Source organism: Melopsittacus undulatus, chromosome 3 (assembly GCF_012275295.1).
Source record: "Melopsittacus undulatus isolate bMelUnd1 chromosome 3, bMelUnd1.mat.Z, whole genome shotgun sequence".
Taxonomy (NCBI): Eukaryota; Metazoa; Chordata; class Aves; order Psittaciformes; family Psittaculidae; genus Melopsittacus; species Melopsittacus undulatus.
This window is the reverse complement of record NC_047529.1, coordinates 1,282,778-1,299,416: the sequence shown is the minus strand read 5'-3', so window position 1 is coordinate 1,299,416 and position 16,639 is coordinate 1,282,778. Positions and strand designations below refer to the sequence as shown.

The following is a 16,639-nucleotide window of genomic DNA, read 5'->3' as shown; positions in this document are numbered from 1 at the left end:
GGGTTCAGATGGAGAAGAGAAGGCTCAGGGGGGGACCTGATGGCTCCTCCAAGTGCCTGCAGGAGGATGGAGCCAGGAGGGGCTGGGCTCTGCTCCCAAGGAACAAGGGATGGGACAAGAGGAACCGGCCTCAAGCTGCACCAGGGCAGGTTTAGATGGAGCTGAGGAACAATTCCTGCCCCACAGGGTGCTCAGGCATTGGAACAGGCTGCCCAGGGCAGGGCTGCAGGCACCGGCCCTGCAAGGGTTCACAGCCCGTGGAGACGAGGCCTCAGTGCCATGGGTTAGGGGTGGCCTTGGCAGGGCTGGGAATGGTTGGACTGGGGGGAGCTTAAAGGGATTTTCCAGCCTCATTGATTCCATGATTGTGATTGACAAACACCCTGCAGCCATCCCTCAGGACAGCCCATAACCACCTGTAAGGCAGGGCTGTACCAGCACCTACCCTATGCTGGACAGTGAACACGCTTCTCAGTGGTGCTCATTCCCCCTGCCCCTACCAAACGGCACCCATAGGCAGACAACGGCACCAGCAGCTGGCAGGGGTTCAGTTCTTTTCCCCCATAACTGTTACCTGTAGCACAGCTGAAGCCAGCAGCCTGCAGTGTGCAGTGAACCCTGCGGCGTGCAGTGAACCCTGCGGTGTGCAGTGAACCTGCAGCGTGCAGTGAACCTGCAGCGTGCAGTGAACCCTGCAGCGTGCAGTGAACCCTGCGGCGTGCAGTGAACCCTGCGGCGTGCAGTGAACCTGCAGTGTGCAGTGAACCCTGCAGTGTGCAGTGAACCCTGCGGCGTGCAGTGAACCTGCAGTGTGCAGTGAACCCTGCGGTGTGCAGTGAACCTGCAGTGTGCAGTGAACCCTGCGGCGTGCAGTGAACCTGCAGTGTGCAGTGAACCCTGCGGTGTGCAGTGAACCTGCAGTGTGCAGTGAACCCTGCGGCGTGCAGTGAACCTGCAGCGTGCAGTGAACCCTGCAGCGTGCAGTGAGCCGTGCAGCGTGCAGTGAACCCTGCGGTGTGCAGTGAACCTGCAGTGTGCAGTGAACCTGCAGTGTGCAGTGAATCCTGCAGTGTGCAGTGAACCTGCAGTGTGCAGTGAACCCTGCAGTGTGCAGTGAGCCCTGCAGCGTGCAGTGAATCCTGCGGCGTGCAGTGAACCTGCAGTGTGCAGTGAACCCTGCGGTGTGCAGTGAACCTGCAGTGTGCAGTGAACCCTGCAGTGTGCAGTGAGCCCTGCAGCGTGCAGTGAATCCTGCGGCGTGCAGTGAACCTGCAGTGTGCAGTGAACCCTGCGGTGTGCAGTGAACCTGCAGTGTGCAGTGAGCCCTGCAGCGTGCAGTGAACCTGCAGCGTGCAGTGAACCCTGCAGCGTGCAGTGAACCCTGCGGCGTGCAGTGAATCCTGCAGTGTGCAGTGAACCTGCAGTGTGCAGTGAATCCTGCAGTGTGCAGTGAACCCTGCAGTGTGCAGTGAACCCTGCAGCGTGCAGTGAACCCTGCGGCGTGCAGTGAACCTGCAGTGTGCAGTGAACCTGCAGTGTGCAGTGAATCCTGCAGTGTGCAGTGAACCTGCAGTGTGCAGTGAACCCTGCAGCGTGCAGTGAACCCTGCAGTGTGCAGTGAACCTGCAGTGTGCAGTGAACCCTGCAGTGTGCAGTGAATCCTGCAGTGTGCAGTGAACCCTCCAGCGCACAACAGGCGCACCCCTCCTATCCGACACAAGGCAACACTTCAGGAACTCACTGGTGATGGGAAGCAGGAATACACCACAGCCCTCGCTGGGCAATTCCTTGCCTGAAGCCCTGGAAGAAACACGAGTCCAGAGCACAAGCAGCCTTCATTTAATCTGCTCATTCACCCGACCAACACCGCAGCCGGTTGTCCCGCAGGTTGTACTTCCAGGTGTGCTTCCATAAGGAGATGTGTCACTCACAGCCGTTCCTCCCTGTCACAAGCGCCTCAAGGAACGCATCCAGACACCCCACGCGGTGAATGTCGGCACTTCCATGTGTCCGCAGCACCCTCTGGAGCGGGCAGAGCTACAACGGGCTTGGAACAGGATAAACGCACAGTGTCCTATAGGGAATGCGGCAGCTTTCCTGCTGCTCGGCAGCCCGAGGCGGTCGGGATCTTGTCTTCCCAGGCTCCGGTATCCATGGATGCTTCCCGTCCATGCGCTTTCCCTCTGGCATCCTCATGCGGTGACCGCGGTGCCCTCCGGCCGCTGCAGACACCCGGAGCTCAGCGCTGGGCTGCGGCTCCGCTCCAGGCTCGGGCTCCGGGGCCGGGCTCAGGCTCAGGTTCGGGCTCAGGCTCAGGCCCGGTCTCAGTCTCAGGCCGCCTCCAGCTGCTGCTCCGCAGCTTTGAGCCGTCTCTGCAGCCACCGCTGTCTCCAGCGCAGGAAGCGGCGGCGGGCACGACTCGCCTGCCAGCCCACGGCCACCCCGGCGGCGAAGGCGACGAGCAGAGCCCAGCGCACGGTCCTCGGCCGCAGAGCCTCCAGTGCCATACCCGGTACCGGCCCTAGGCCCAGCCCCAGCCCAGGCCCCAGGCCCGGCCCCGGTCCGGCCTCGGCTCCGCCTCCGCTTCCCGCCGCCGGGGCGGGCCCGTTAAAGGCAGCGGGAGGGGGGGGGCAGTGATTGCAGAGCCATGGCGGAGGCTGCCTCGCAGGTAACGGGAGTCCGGGGGTGATGGGGGTTCGCTGACAGGAGGGGGTGCGGGTGTGCGGCAGCCCCGGACCGGTTCTTGCCTCTGTGGGGTGCCCTGGGGCGAGAATCACCTCCGTTAGAATGCGCTTCTCGGCTCCATAGAGAGGGGGAGAGAAGCATCTCCCTTGGATATCACTTCTCGCCTCTATAAAGAGCCCTGGGGAGAACAGCATCTCCCTTGAATGCCGTTTCTCGCCTCCATAGAGAACCCTGGGCTCAAAAAGCCTCCTTTCAGTGTCCGCTCGCAGTTTAACTCAGTCTCCAGCACCTCCTGACCTGTGTCTGTTCTCCCCCTTCCCCAGGATCTCCTGCTGGCAGCCGCGTTTGTGTCCGATGCACAGTACAACAGGAATATCCCGTTCAAGACGTCCCCGGAGGCGGTCAGGTAAGGAGCTCTGCATCCCATAAACACAGCATCGCTTCGGGGCAGGGCTCTGTGCTGGTGCAGCAGTGTGGTGCTATGGGGCACTCAGACTGGCATAGGGAGAGCTAACCATAACTGTGTCCAAAGAGCAATAGCCAAAACAAGGCAGGGGACCTCAGCTTCAGCAGCTGGGTGGGAATAACTGGATTTAAGGCTGAAAATCATTCAATCACAGAATCAATGAGGCTGGACAAGCCCTTCAAGCTCCCCCAGTCCAACCATTCCCAGCCCTAACCCATGGCACTGAGGCCTCATCTCCACGGGCTGTGAACCCTTGCAGGGCCGGTGCCTGCAGCCCTGCCCTGGGCAGCCTGTTCCAATGCCTGAGCACCCTGTGGGGCAGGAATTGTTCCTCAGCTCCATCTAAACCTGCCCTGGTGCAGCTTGAGGCCGGTTCCTCTTGTCCCATCCCTTGTTCCTTGGGAGCAGAGCCCAGCCCCTCCTGGCTCCATCCTTTTAGGAGGTCAGATGGGGCTCAGAGCATCTGCATGTTGAGGATGGGAAAGGAAATAAGAACTTGGTTTCTTTTTAGAGCAAATAAAACCTCCCAGGGCTGCAGCTGCAGGGAATGCTCTGTGGGATGAGGAGGTTGGGAAGCTGGGTCAGCCCCCACTGTGTGGGAGGAGATGCTGGTGTGAGTGCCAGGGGTACAGGAGATGCTTCACAACAGGCAGTCAGGGTTGTTACACCTCGGCTTGGCAGTGGGTGACACCAACCACTGCACAGCAGAACCTCATCTCAAGGCAGCACATTTGCTCAGGTGTGCTTCAGCAGGGTGTAGCTGCTAGGGGCAGGGGTAATTAAAAGCTTATGTTAATTGGTGATAAGTGGAATTGAGTCAGGGATGTTTTGCCTGGGATGGTGACTTCTCTTTGAGTTGCTGGTGAGAGACTGAGCAGCTTCAAAGAAGTGACTTGCTTTAGGCAAACTGTTGCTGTGTGTGAAATGTAAGAGAGGGTGGCTGGTGTAAAGGGTGTACAACAACTGGCAGCAAAGCAGTGAGTGAGCATCAATGGCCCCTGTAGCTCTCCCCAAATAACCCTTCCCTTTTATGTTGCCTTACATGTGAGCCAGTGAAGTTTCTTGGGTGTCTTGGAATGCAGGTATGGTCAAGGATGTTTGTTACAGAGGGTTTGTGTGGGTCTGTGCTGTTGTGTCACTGTAGTGCCTGTCTGCTGTGCCAAACCAGTGTGTGCATCATCTTGGCCAAGCATGCTTCGTACAGTGGATAGAAACAATCAGGTTTTGCAGAGTGGTGTCCTGATGGTGTTAAGGGCATAACACCACATTGTGTGTGTGATCTCTTACCCTGTAGCAGGTGGTTATTTGGCAGGTGAGATAACCCTTTGGCAGTGTTGCAGCTCGTTCCTTGGCAAAGGACTTTCATGCCCTGTGGATCTGAGACTTCCCAGGGGAGCCACTATCATGTGCAACAGGGTGATACCTCCTCAAGGTCATTGCTGGTGTTCAGTGGAGGTTTGCCTGCTGTAGGGGCTGGAATACTGCAGGTGTGTGTATAACGCCAGCTTACTGTGCAGCTCCATACTTGTCTCTGGTGGCTCTTATCTCCTTGCAAAGAGAGGATGTGAGATAACTAATCAGGCTTAGAGCCCGGCAGGAGTTCACACTCAGACTGAGGAACAAAGTCATTGCAGAAAGGAAGCAGCTTCACCAAATCCACACATTGCAGCCTTAAACTGATGTGGGGGGTACCTGTATTCCACCTTCCTGGTGTGTCTGCTCCCGGAGAGCACATGTAGCATCCATCATCCATGAGACTGTAAGGAAGAGATAGGAAATGAGTTGCCAAATCCCTGGCTGGCAAAAACTGTGCTGCTGTTCCCCCCTCTTCCTCCTCTGTGACTGCCTGGGACAGCATGTGCTGTCCTTCCAGCATGCACTTGGTGAGCCCATGGCTATGGCACTGAAGCCTTTATTTATGGTGCCTCTGCCTCCTCCTACAGGCTTTATTACCTCTATAACCACTGGATGATGCGAACAGCCACCTACTTCTTCATCTTCCTCAACCTATCCCTTGCATTATTTGAAGAACCTGCTGTGTATCCTCTCCCTTTCGTGGTAAGTTCTCAGTGTAGAAGCAGCAATGCAGTAATACTGTGGTGCTTGGTAGAGCAAGCAAGGGTTTCTTGCTTGAAACTGGTCGTCAGAGGTGTGTCAAGAGAGAACTGATGCTGGTATTTCTTTAACCTATTGAAATGGGAACAAAAAAGGGGCATAGGAGCTAGGCAGGGACTATAGGAGCCATTGTGGCTGTCAGGAATAGCTGACATGACTGCAAAGGGATGTTGCTTTTCTGTATCTTGGAGCCTTGCACGTGATCCAGATCCTGTCCTCATGTCTGAAAGCAGAAGTGTTGCACTTGGGACTGACTTTTTATAGCCTTTATTTGTTGTGCACTTGTGCTTGTGAGAGATGTAACCCCTTGAATCCTAAGGAGACATAGTTACTGGATTAACCTGCTTGCAGCAGAGAATGTCACAAAAGGAAGCCTGGAACTATTGCTTGGTGCCAGGTGTGTGAGGCTCTGAAACCCCCACTGGAAAACTCCTACTGACTCTAGCTGTGGTTTTTCATTGCCTGTACCCCAGCTTGAACATCCCATCTGTGCAAAGGGGGCTAACGCTGCTTTGGATTGCCCTGCCTTGGCCCCTTCTCTCCCTACAGGTCACTTCAGTGGTCGAGGTGTTGTCCCTTCTGGTGTTCTTTGGCCGACTGACCCATTTTGCAAAGGTCACCCCTCGCAATGTGTTCTGGAAGGACACCAAGAACATCTGCATCATGGTTGCAATCCTGGTGAGTTCAGCCTAGGGGACCCCCCGAGGTTGAAGCAGACAGTGTGGAGGTGACTTGTCCCTCCTGTTGCTCTCCTGGTAACATAGGCCTGATGTACAGGGGCTCTGATCGATCATCCCTTGGGCCCACAACCCTGGTGTGTGTGCATCTGTGCTGTATCAGCTCACCCTGTTGTCTTCAAGCTCTAGACCCATTTCCAGCATTACTACTGGGAATTTTCCTCCTATTTTCCAGTTATCCCTGACAGACCTGGCCATATATGGGGTCCTCAGGATATACAATGTGAGGAGCATCCGATGGTCAAGGATTGTGAGGCCCATCTTCCTCGTGAACTTTGCAGAGAGCCGCCAGGTAAGGACGGGATGTACCTCTGGTCTGGCCATATTCTGGGACAATCTGCTGCTTTCTGAGATCTGGGGGGTTAGTAAAAGGGGGGTTGTGCAGGAATGGCAGAATTTAGGTTCCTGTGAGTGAAGGTTCCTCTCACAGGTGGCCTGAAGCAGTAAGATGAGATGGATAAAAGGGTATGTTAGTGCTGGTGCTGTGCAGAAGGCTTCTCCTTGTACCTGTGGGTTATGGCTGTCCAGAGCCTTGAGTGTGCTTGGGGCTGGAACGTTTCCTGTGCAGTCAGCACAGGGCTGTGCTTAGTCCAGCCTGGGTGGAGGAGGAGAGTTAGAAGCTGTCCTCAGGAGGTACACACATGAGCAGCACTGCAGGCAAGAACTGCTTCTCCCTGGGTCAGGTTACTCATTTATGGAAGCTTCCTGGCAAACAGTGCAGTGTCAGGCTCTTCTTGCACACTGCATGGTCCAGTGGGGGGGTTTGGACTCTGATTCCTTCTGTCACTGAAACACTTGTTCCTCTTTGCCCTGCTGCCCAACACCATTCTGCTCCTGACTTACAAATGAATCCACTGCTGTGGTGGGGAGGGTGCAGTGGAACTTTGGGTCTCATAAGCATGTGTTCTGTGGCATGGAGTGATGGGTTTCTGTCCCTGACCATTCCCCTGCAGTGAGAGCTGAGTTTCTGATGGCCTGCCTCAAGAGATAAGGTCTCTCCTTCTAGTATCTCCTCTAGGGCGTGAGGATGAAAGGCCTGGTGGTTTCACATAGCTTTTAGCAGAACAGAGCTGGCACATCTGCTATCTGTGCCCTGCTTTGCCTGTCCCTATGTAGGGTCTTTACCCAGATGGGATGGTGAGGGGATAAGCAGGTACCACTTTGCCTCTAAACACTTCCCTTCTCCCTGTCAGATCCGGAGAGCCTTCCGCAGCATCCGCAACACACTGCCAGAGATAACCTACGTCTTCCTGCTCTTCATGTTCAGCCTGCTCATGTTCTCCCTCATGGCCTTGAAGCTGTTTGGTGAGAGGTGAGAACACTTCTTTTGCTCAGAGCTGGGTGGGAAGGATGGGAATCTGGCAACTCCAACTGCTTGAATACATCATTGCCAATAGGTGCAGGTCCTGTGCAGGACATGGGAGCTCTTGTGCTTAACCTTCAGCTTGTCCTGTTCCTCCCAGGAACCTGCAGACAGCAGAAGGCTTGCCATATTTCAGGAACTACCTAGAAATCGTGTTTGACCTCTACGTGCTGGTGACAACAGCAAACAGCCCGGATGTCATGTATGTATGCTGAGCTTGCAGCCTTGCTGCTCTCCTGCTCCTAGTGGCAGGACCTCTGCTTAGAACAATACTGTGGTTTGCTTCTGGAATACTTTGTGCAACAGGGCTTTTACTTTTCCAGCCTGCAGGGGATTCATGAATTCTCAGCCATCTCTGAACCAGAGCCTGACTCTTTGGAAGGTGTCTCTGCCTTTAGGAAAGCCAATAACCAGCTTATGACTGAGACACCACCTTAATCTCTGCACTTGAACTGAGCCCCACTAACAAAAGCACAGAGATTAAGCTTCCTTTCCTACATCCCTTCAGTCAGAGGCCTGATAAAGTAGAAGGAAACTGTTCTGTAGCTGAACTAAGCACAGTTTTTAACTTGGTTGTGATCTGACAACTTTGATATCCAAAGCAGTGCTTAGAAACCCACCTGGAAGGCTGTTTTCTGGTGGTTATTCCCCTGTTTGCCTAGCAAGGAGCAATCTCTCTCCCCTTCTCTAGGATGCCAGCATTTGACTTCAGCTCATGGTATGCCCTGTTCTTCATTGCCTTTGTCATCGTCAACACTTACATCTTCATGTCTCTCTTCCTGGCTGTTGTGTACAACAACTACAAGAAGCACCTGAAGGTATGTTGGAGCAGTGCCTGCTGTTCCCTACCACCTTGCAAGGAAATACCTGGCTTTCCCTCGGAAAGCTGCTGCTTCTGGGAAGTGTGGAGCAAGGGATACAGCTTCCTGCCTTTGCTGCTGCTCTGCAAATAACAAGCACAGGTTCACCTTTGGTATGGGGATTGCTGTGAGTTCTGCTTGAAGCATTTAACAGTGAAATACTCAATGGTGCTGTGGAGCCAAGAGGTAGCAACAGATAGGAGGACACATGTCTGTGCATTACTGCTGTTAGAGGCTTAGTCCTAGTTCAGAAGCTCTGTCTGTGCAAGAGGCTCTTTCAGTTGGCTGTAAGCACACAGCACACTTCTGCCACTGCATGTGCCCTTAAAGCAAAGGGAGGTCTGAGTAAATCACAGCTCTTGCTGCTTCTACCCAAACTGAGTAGGTGCAGCTTGGTACTTGTGATCAATGGATGGGAGCTGGAAGTCCCTGGGTGCTGCCATGATGGGACTGACTGTTTGTCAGTAGGCAGTCCTGCTCGGTCATCCTGGAGGCTTCCAGGGGTATAAGGTCCTTCAGGCTGCTTGTAATCATGCAGAAGAGGATCACCACCCCTGATCTTGGCAGTATTCACTGATGGATGGGAAGCATGCGTGGGCACATCTTGGTTCTGTGACGTGTGGACGTGCAGATGCTGTAGCCTTTGTCATCTCCTTCCTGTCAGCCACTGTCCTTTGTCTTTTCTTCCGGTTGTTCAAATGCATGTCCCAGCAGCACGTGAGCTGTTGATCCCTCCAGGCTGCCTGTCAAAGCAGCATTTCTCTTCCCCCCACTGCCTGTGCTGCACTTTGTGTCTCACAGTCACTCCAAATGTGTTCCTCTGAATCTCTTCTTCCATCTCTGTGCCACAAAAATAAGGTTATTTAGATAGATGTGTTATGAAAGGGGTGCCTGAAGCTGCCTGAATCCCCATCCTCTCCTCAGAATGAGATCCGAAAGCTCGCTTACATGAAGCGCCGCAAGATGATAGAGGCCTTCAACCTGCTTGAAGGAAGAGGAGGGAGCACAGTTTGTGGTCAGAGAAGCCCGATGGAAGCAGCTTGTCAAGCTGGTGGCTCCTGATACCAGCAACTCCCACCGGGAGCTGCTGCTGCGCATCTCGGATGATGAGCAGAAGGGTTTCATAGGTGAGCAGTGGGGCTCTGCTGTGTGCAGGGGGTTGAGGAGGAGCCTGGGGGCAGGTTCTTGTTCTCAGCACAGGGCTTCCATCCCTGGCTGTGCTCAAGGCCAGGTTGGACACAGGGGCTTGGAGCAGCTGCTCCAGTGGAAGGGGTCCCTGCCCGTGGCAGGGGTTGGAGCTGGAGGAGCTTTAAGGTCCATTCCAACACAAACCAGGATGGGATTCTGTGAAAGCCTCCTTTGGTGTCACATCCCTCCAAGCAATGTGGCTTCCCACACAGCCTTCTGGAGCCTGTTGCTCTGTTCCTGCTGGAGATGGGATATCAGGAGAGCTGGGTCAGTCTCCTCATGCTGGATTGTGCCTGTCATCATTGCTAAAGCTTTGCATTGGTTGTTGGCCTGTGGCTTGAGCAGATCCCCCAGAAATGGGCAGAGGAGCTGCTGATGTACTGAGCTCATCCTCTTCTGCAGTGGATACCACTTTGGGCATGAGCATTCTCTGCTGCCATGACCAGATGTTAAGTCCAGATTGCTACAATTCATGTGTGTATAGGCTTGCATTTGCCATCCACACTGATGGGAAGTGCTCTCCCTTTTCCAGACAAGAAATCCTTTGTACAGCTGGCAGATCTGCTCAACATCCAGGTGATCACCCTGAAGATCCGCAGCCACCCTCTGGGCCAGTGGATGCCCCGTGTGTACCAGTCAGCAGTGAGCCGGTTCCTGCGCAGCATGGTCAGGCACAGGTGAGCCTCCACCAGCTCTTATCCCTCACAGGCTGCAGAGCAGGGCTGCTGGAAGCAAAAGGCATCTGGTTGTCATGCTGGGAAGCGCAAACTGCATTTAGGCAGACACTGGGGCTTCTGGTTTCAAGTGTTGTGTGGACCAGCTCTGCCTTAGCCTGCCTTTAGTACCGTGGAGTAACTGCACTTGGCTGTTGGAGTCAAACCTCTTCCAGTCCCACTTGTTCCAACCTGAGGTGCTGAGTGTAAGTAGCTCTTACTGAAAGCAAGAAGTGCTTCATGGCCTGCCTTGAAGGACCAGATTAACTGCGTCACTTACAGGTGGATCTTGCCTCAGCACTCTGTGCTGCAAAGCTGTATGTTGCTGTTTCATCAGCTCTTACCAAGCTGCTCCTATGAGCTACTAGTGCTTGGTTTTGTATCTGAGTCTTACCAGAACTGCAGAATCACTGAGGCTGGAAGGAACATCTAGAGCTGGTCTGGTGTAACCCGCACTGCTCAAAGCAAGGTCAGCTGGAGTAGGGTGCTTGAGGCTATGCCTAGTTGGATTTTGAGTGTCTCTAAGGATGGAAGACTCCATACCCTCTGTGCAACCTGCTGCAGTGTTTGCCCACCCTCAGCTTAAGGAAAGGGCTTTCTTTCTGTTTTAAATGCAAACTCTGTTTCAACTTGTGCCCCTTGCCTCTCGTGCTTTCACTGGATACCACTGAGAAGAGTCTGGCTCCACCTTCTCTCCACCTTCCCATCAGGTATTTATTCACACTGAGCTCCTGACTCTTCTCCCCATCAGGCTGAGCAATCCCAGCTCTCTCCACATGTAATGTGTCAGCTTAGCCTGCCCTTTGATCCTTCTTGTGACCCTTTGGTGCATGGTTATGGTGTGCCCATGTCTCCTCTGTACTGGGGAGCCCAGCTATTGACACAGCACTCCAAATGGGACCTCACCAGTACTGAGCAGATAAGGGAAGGATCACTTCCCTGGCTCAGTTAACGCTTCCTAACATAGCCTGGGGTGCTGTTGGCTTTCTCTGCCAGCAGGGTGCATTCCTGGCTCATGTTCAACCTCACATCCGAGTTCCTATCAGATCCCTGCAGTGCTGCTTTTCAGGACAGTTGAACCCCCCCTGCCCTGGTGCCTGAGGTTATTCCTCCCTAGGAGCAGAGCTTTGCATTTCCCTTTGAACATGGTGGGATTCCTCTCTGCCCATCTTCCCAGCCTGCCAGGGCTCTAGCAGTGTCCCAGCCCCTCCTGGTTGTGTGTAGTCTTCTGGTTTACTCAGCCCTTCTGCTTGAGAGATGCTGCTTGGCTTGTTGGAAACACAGCCGGGCTCAGCTTAACACACAGAGCATTGATGGTGGTGAACCTCAAAGGCTTGAGGTGGACCTCAAGAGCAAAGCTAAATGCAGTAATTCCTAAACCCTCCGGTTTGGGATGCATAAAGACAGCTTCTTTAATGCCAGTGTTTGAGGAGGAGGCAAAGAACCTCTGAAATAACTGTAAACTTTTACCTCCCTGGGAGTAGCAAACTCATTTCTCTTGTTCCTCTTGCAGGGGATTTGTGTGGACTTACGATGTGATCATCCTCATAAATGCCATCTTCATTGCTCTCGATGAGGAAACCCCTTATATATCTTATGCTGAGTGGGTCTTCCTCACTCTGTACATAACTGAGATCCTTCTGAAGGTGTACACTTACGAACCAAGAGCGTTCTTCGGCAAAACCCAGTTCTGGAACTGGTGAGTGAGCTGCTGCTTGGGGTAAAGGTGGTGTGAGGTGGGAGGATCTTTGCATTCAGCTCCTCAACAACTGGAAAATGGGTCTCTTGCAGAGATGGGCTGCTCGACTTGTATGCTGGGGTGTAATTGAAGTGATTCTATGTGTTGTCAGGGGACATTGTGCTCTTGCTGGCCTGAGCTGGGTCTGACAGAGACTGTTCTCTGCTCTGCTGCCTCAGTCAGAGGTGAGCTCAGCAGCATGTGGAGCTAGTGGCAGAGCAGGGGAAAGCACATTGCTGGGCAAGGCTTTCCCCTCTTCCCACCCTGCCCATGGTTTGGGGTGATGCAGCTCTGTGGTGCACATGTGAGGAAGGGGGGTGACTGTGAGCAAGCTGCTCCAGTGGAAGGGGTCCCTGCCCATGGCAGGAGTTGGAACTGGAGGAGCTTTAAGGTCTCTTCCAACCCAAACCATTCCATGATTGTACTTTATGTCATGTGGCAGCTTCAGAGCCTGTTTTCTGTCGCCACAGTTCTAACAGCACTGCCTTCCCTTGTGCTAGGTTTGATACTCTCATCATCTTTGCTGCCTTGACTGCCACGATACTGAATACCACCCTCAATCGAGTAAGTGCAGCTTGAGCAGTCTGCATGCACTGGGATGCTTGGTCCTGAGCAGCCTTTTCCATCACCTTTGGCTTGGGAGGCACTCGGACAACACAATGAATTACTTCTGGGGCTTTTAAGAACTAACCCAGTCATAAATATAGGTTCTAAATACAGTTATAAATAGAGTTAGCAAGAACATGCTTTATCTCTACAGTTCTCTGTTTATTTTCTATAACAAAACCCATCTTTTTTTCCTTAGCCACAAAGTACAACAGCCAACAGATCCTGGACATTGTCTTCATCTTAAGGGTCCTCAGGCTAATAAGGATTGTTGACAGCATTCAAAGGTAAGGAAGAAATGGATAGGGATATGGTTCGGTTGTGTTTGGGGGTTGGACTGTGCCAGAGGCTGGCTGAGACAGTGCTTGACAGTGCTGGTTTGGATTGACACCAGCACTCAATGAAGCATCCCAAGGCCTTGTCCCAGCAAGCCTGGGATGAGCTCAGTTGCTGCAGCCTTTGGAGGCTTGTTTATAAGGACATGTGGAGAGCATGTGCTGGATGGGATGTGACAATAAGCAGATGTGGGCTTTAGAAGAGCCTGTTCCTAGCAGGTGTTGTCATGAATCCTTTGCTGTAGGTTCCGGGTCATCATGAACACGCTGATAAACATTGTACCAACGATGCTGACATTTGGTGGGCTGACTCTGGTAAGAAACCCTGGTCCCCTAGCTCAAACCCTGCAGTTTTACAGGTATGTGCCTTGAGTCTCACACTCACGCTGCTTCCAAGAGGATAAATGCAAACCTCTGGATGTTGGGCCCTTGAAACTGTAAGTGTCTGTTTGGTTCTTGGTTGTTGCACAAGTAAATGTGTGCAAAGGGGTTCCTGTCAGGTCAGGACATCCTTCTTTGCTCCGTGGGGCAGTGAAGATGTTCTGTGCAGTGTGGGCTTTACACTAAGGACATAAACTATGGTTTGGGCAAGAAGCTGAAGGAGAAACCCATTTCTCAACTTCCTAAGTATAGATTCTGTTGTGATGAGAACACTTCATTTCTAGGTATTTGGGCTGTAGTTCTTGCCTTGCTATTCCTGCTTAGTAATCGCTCATGAGTGGCTTGGGTCTCTTGGACTCTGCTGCTCCTCAGCCATGTCTATAAGAACTGGGAAGCTTGCTGGTACTCTGGCCTCCAGCTTGCTGCTCATTGGAGAAGCAGGCAATGGGGTTTCTCTTCCCAGGTTGTGTACTGTGTGTTTGCCATCATTGGCATGGAGTTATTCCATGGGAAAATCCAGTTCTTCCCCCCAAACTCGGATGCTCCTCATGCCCTGGAATGTGGGAATGCAGCTCTCAAGGATTCTCTCTTTGCTCGAGGGAAATACTGCAAAGAACAACTTCAACAACTTCGCTTCGTCCTTCATCGTCCTGATGGAGCTCACTGTGGTCAACCAGTGGCACGATATCCTTTGTGATGGAAGGTGCAGATAAAGCTTGGTGATCCCTGGATTTCCCCTTGTATTGCACACACACACACACACTCACACAGTGCCAGGTGACAGAGAAATGATTGCTGCAGAGGGCTTTAGAAAGTGGGTTGTGTGACCTGGTTCATCCTCCTGTAGCCCAACTCTACAGCAAGATGTTCTCCTGTAATGCTCTGGCCCTTAAACTCACCCTGTACTCTTTGCCAATGGTTTGCCAGCGTGACAGTGCAGCCTGCAAAGCTGTATTTCATTGCCTTCCACATCGTGATGGTGATAATCATTGTCAAGTAAGTATTGGGCTGCTCCCCTCCACTTTGAAGGGAAGAAGAGCTCAGCCCCCTGCCTGGCTGCTGCTGCTGCTCCCAGGATCATACCTGGTGTGGCTCTGGATGGGTGGGATGTGTGATACATCTGCTGCATCTGTTCTTGCCTCTGCTGGGTGCTGCTCTGATGCAGAGCTCCCCATCTCCAGCAGGGAGGGGATGGACTGCTGAGAAGTGAGCTTGGGAATAGTGAGACACACATTGATAAAGCCATGTTGGATGGGGTTTGGAGCAAGATGCTCCAGTGGAAGGGGTCCCTGCCCATGGCAGGGTTGGAACTGGATGAGCTTTAAGCTCCCTCCAACCCAAACCAGTCTGTGATGCCCAAAGGCAGGGGGGAATGCCAGGAAGGAAATGCTGCATATAATTCTGCTCATGATTTCTTTTCAGCATCTTTGTGTCATTCATTTTGGAAGCTTTCTTTGTGGAGTACTCCCTGGAGAAGAGTGAAGTCGAAACAGCCATTGAACAGAAAATCCAGGAGCTGGGAATGGGAGTTCAAGAGTAAGCCCCCCCCCTCACCAAAGGGTAGTGCTGGATGTGGCTGGCTTGGTGCATTGATGAGGGCTGTGGGACTGGAAGGAAAAGCCACCCTCTGGATGAGCGAGCTGAGGCTCCTCTTCCTTGTCACAAAGCTCTTGCTAATCCACCATGACCGTAGATGGAGCTCTCGGTGCCATGGGGCAGTGGTGGCTTTGGCAGTGCTGGGAATGGTTGGACTGGATTGAGCTTGAAGGGCTTTTCCAGCCTGATTGGTGCTGTGATTCTATGGAGGCTTGGTCTAGATGCTAGCAGCTGCCCCTGAGCTCTCCCAGCCCAGAGGACATGGAGCTAACACCATGACTGGTACTTGCTGTGCCCAAGAGAATCCATTGCTGCTGGGTCCACGTGGGCTCCCTGGGTAGGATGTGCCTTCCCTGGGTAACTTCTGGCCTTTCTCGTGTAGGGATGAGCTCCGGGATGAACAGCTCCTGGATAACATGGAGAGCACCGAGCACGACCTTCAGGGCGACAGTGGAGTAAAGCCACCCCCCAAAGGGCTGGTGTTCAAAATTGCCTCCAAACGTAAGTGCAGGCCTGCTGTGTGTGCCCAGGGTTGTGTTGGAGGCCTGAACTGTCCCTGATCATAGTCCTCTGGGGAAGCTCCCAAGCACTGCTTCTCCTTTGGGCTGTAAGAGCAGCTTAAACCCAGCTGGGGCTTTTGGGAGAGCTGTGAACACTCTCACATTTACTGTTTCTTTTCACTTCTATAGCAAATTCTTCTCTTTTTCACCTCAGCCCTTGTGTGCACACTTGTCTGAAGCATCTGGAGATGCTGCCTTGGTGGTGGAGGTCCTGCTGCTGCTGAGAAGTCTGTTTGCTTTCCTCCTTCCTGCACGTGCTCTGCCTTCTGGCTTGGATCATGGGGTGACTATAGGCTTCTTTAGCTTAACAGCTGCTTTTCCTTCTGCTGGCTTTCTGGCTGCTCCATAGCAGTTCCCTGAGCTCATGCTTCTTGGTGTGGCAGTTGGGTGGGATTACAGATGTGCTGAAGGACACATGGGAATGGAATGCTTAATATGTTAAAACAATGCTCTTGTAATGGGTAAGTGCTTAAAAATACATGGGGTAAAATGGCAGAGAACAGCACTTAGGGTGTCTGGCAGTGTCAAACATGGGGAGCTGCCCTAAGGCCTGCAGAGGAACAGGGGTAGGTGCTCCCAGTAACTTCCCTTTGCCCACCTCCAGGGTACAGGACAGTGGATGCTCTGCTCCAGCGCATGTTCGAGGCAGAGATACCCCTTGAGGATGAAGGTCCATCACTTGAGGAGATCCTCAGCTTGGCCCCTACCGCTCCTGTTCCCAACCACCCCGCTTCAGAGAGTGCAGCATGATGGGGACCAGCCATGGCAGTGGTGAGGAGGAGCTCACCCTCAGCTGCCTGGGCCTTGGGCACGTTCCCTGGCTGCTCACCTCCAGCCTGGGTGTGTGTGGGGACCAGGGCATGCGGCAGAGGGGCAGCTGGGGCCCGAAGTGCCTTCATTGTGTAAAGGAGCCTCATCTCACATCAAGTCTCATGTATATGTCGAAACTGGAACTACCCTCGTGGGAAGCAGAGGGAGAGTTGATGTATGGACTGTGCCAGTCACTGATGGTGCCAAATGCAGTATGTTATGGAATATACTCCTTGTAACTGGACTTTTGTATTACAGCACTTTTGTACCCGTGTACGGACCAGTGCAGCTGCCTCCAGCAGCGCTGTTGTACATTAAATCCAGCAGTATGGAAAACCAGCCGGTTATCAGCGAGTTAATGCTTGGATCCCATTCTTGGGTACACAGTTCCTGTTTGAGCCCTGGGCGGGGTTCCCACTTCCCATGGGCCTTCCTCCCAGCTTCCCTGTTTACTTGTATGTGAATTCCAGCAGAGCGAGGCCAAGT

At 53.0% G+C, this 16,639-nt stretch overlaps 1 protein-coding gene across 1 annotated transcript; it reads left to right on the top strand.

Moving 5' to 3' along the window:
* The first annotated feature begins 2,578 nt into the window (after positions 1-2,578).
* Positions 2,579-16,477, top strand: LOC101875258 (two pore calcium channel protein 2-like). Its single transcript, XM_034060634.1, is given in 22 exon segments — positions 2,579-2,668; positions 3,009-3,091; positions 5,095-5,209; positions 5,816-5,944; positions 6,179-6,295; positions 7,197-7,315; positions 7,467-7,568; positions 8,058-8,184; positions 9,151-9,210; positions 9,212-9,353; positions 9,947-10,091; positions 11,641-11,826; positions 12,366-12,433; positions 12,671-12,758; positions 13,052-13,121; positions 13,651-13,797; positions 13,799-13,871; positions 14,094-14,102; positions 14,105-14,183; positions 14,610-14,723; positions 15,166-15,284; positions 15,948-16,477. Coding segments are annotated over 22 exon segments (2,259 nt in total). The 5' UTR covers positions 2,579-2,647; the 3' UTR covers positions 16,094-16,477.
* The last annotated feature ends 162 nt before the right edge of the window (positions 16,478-16,639 follow it).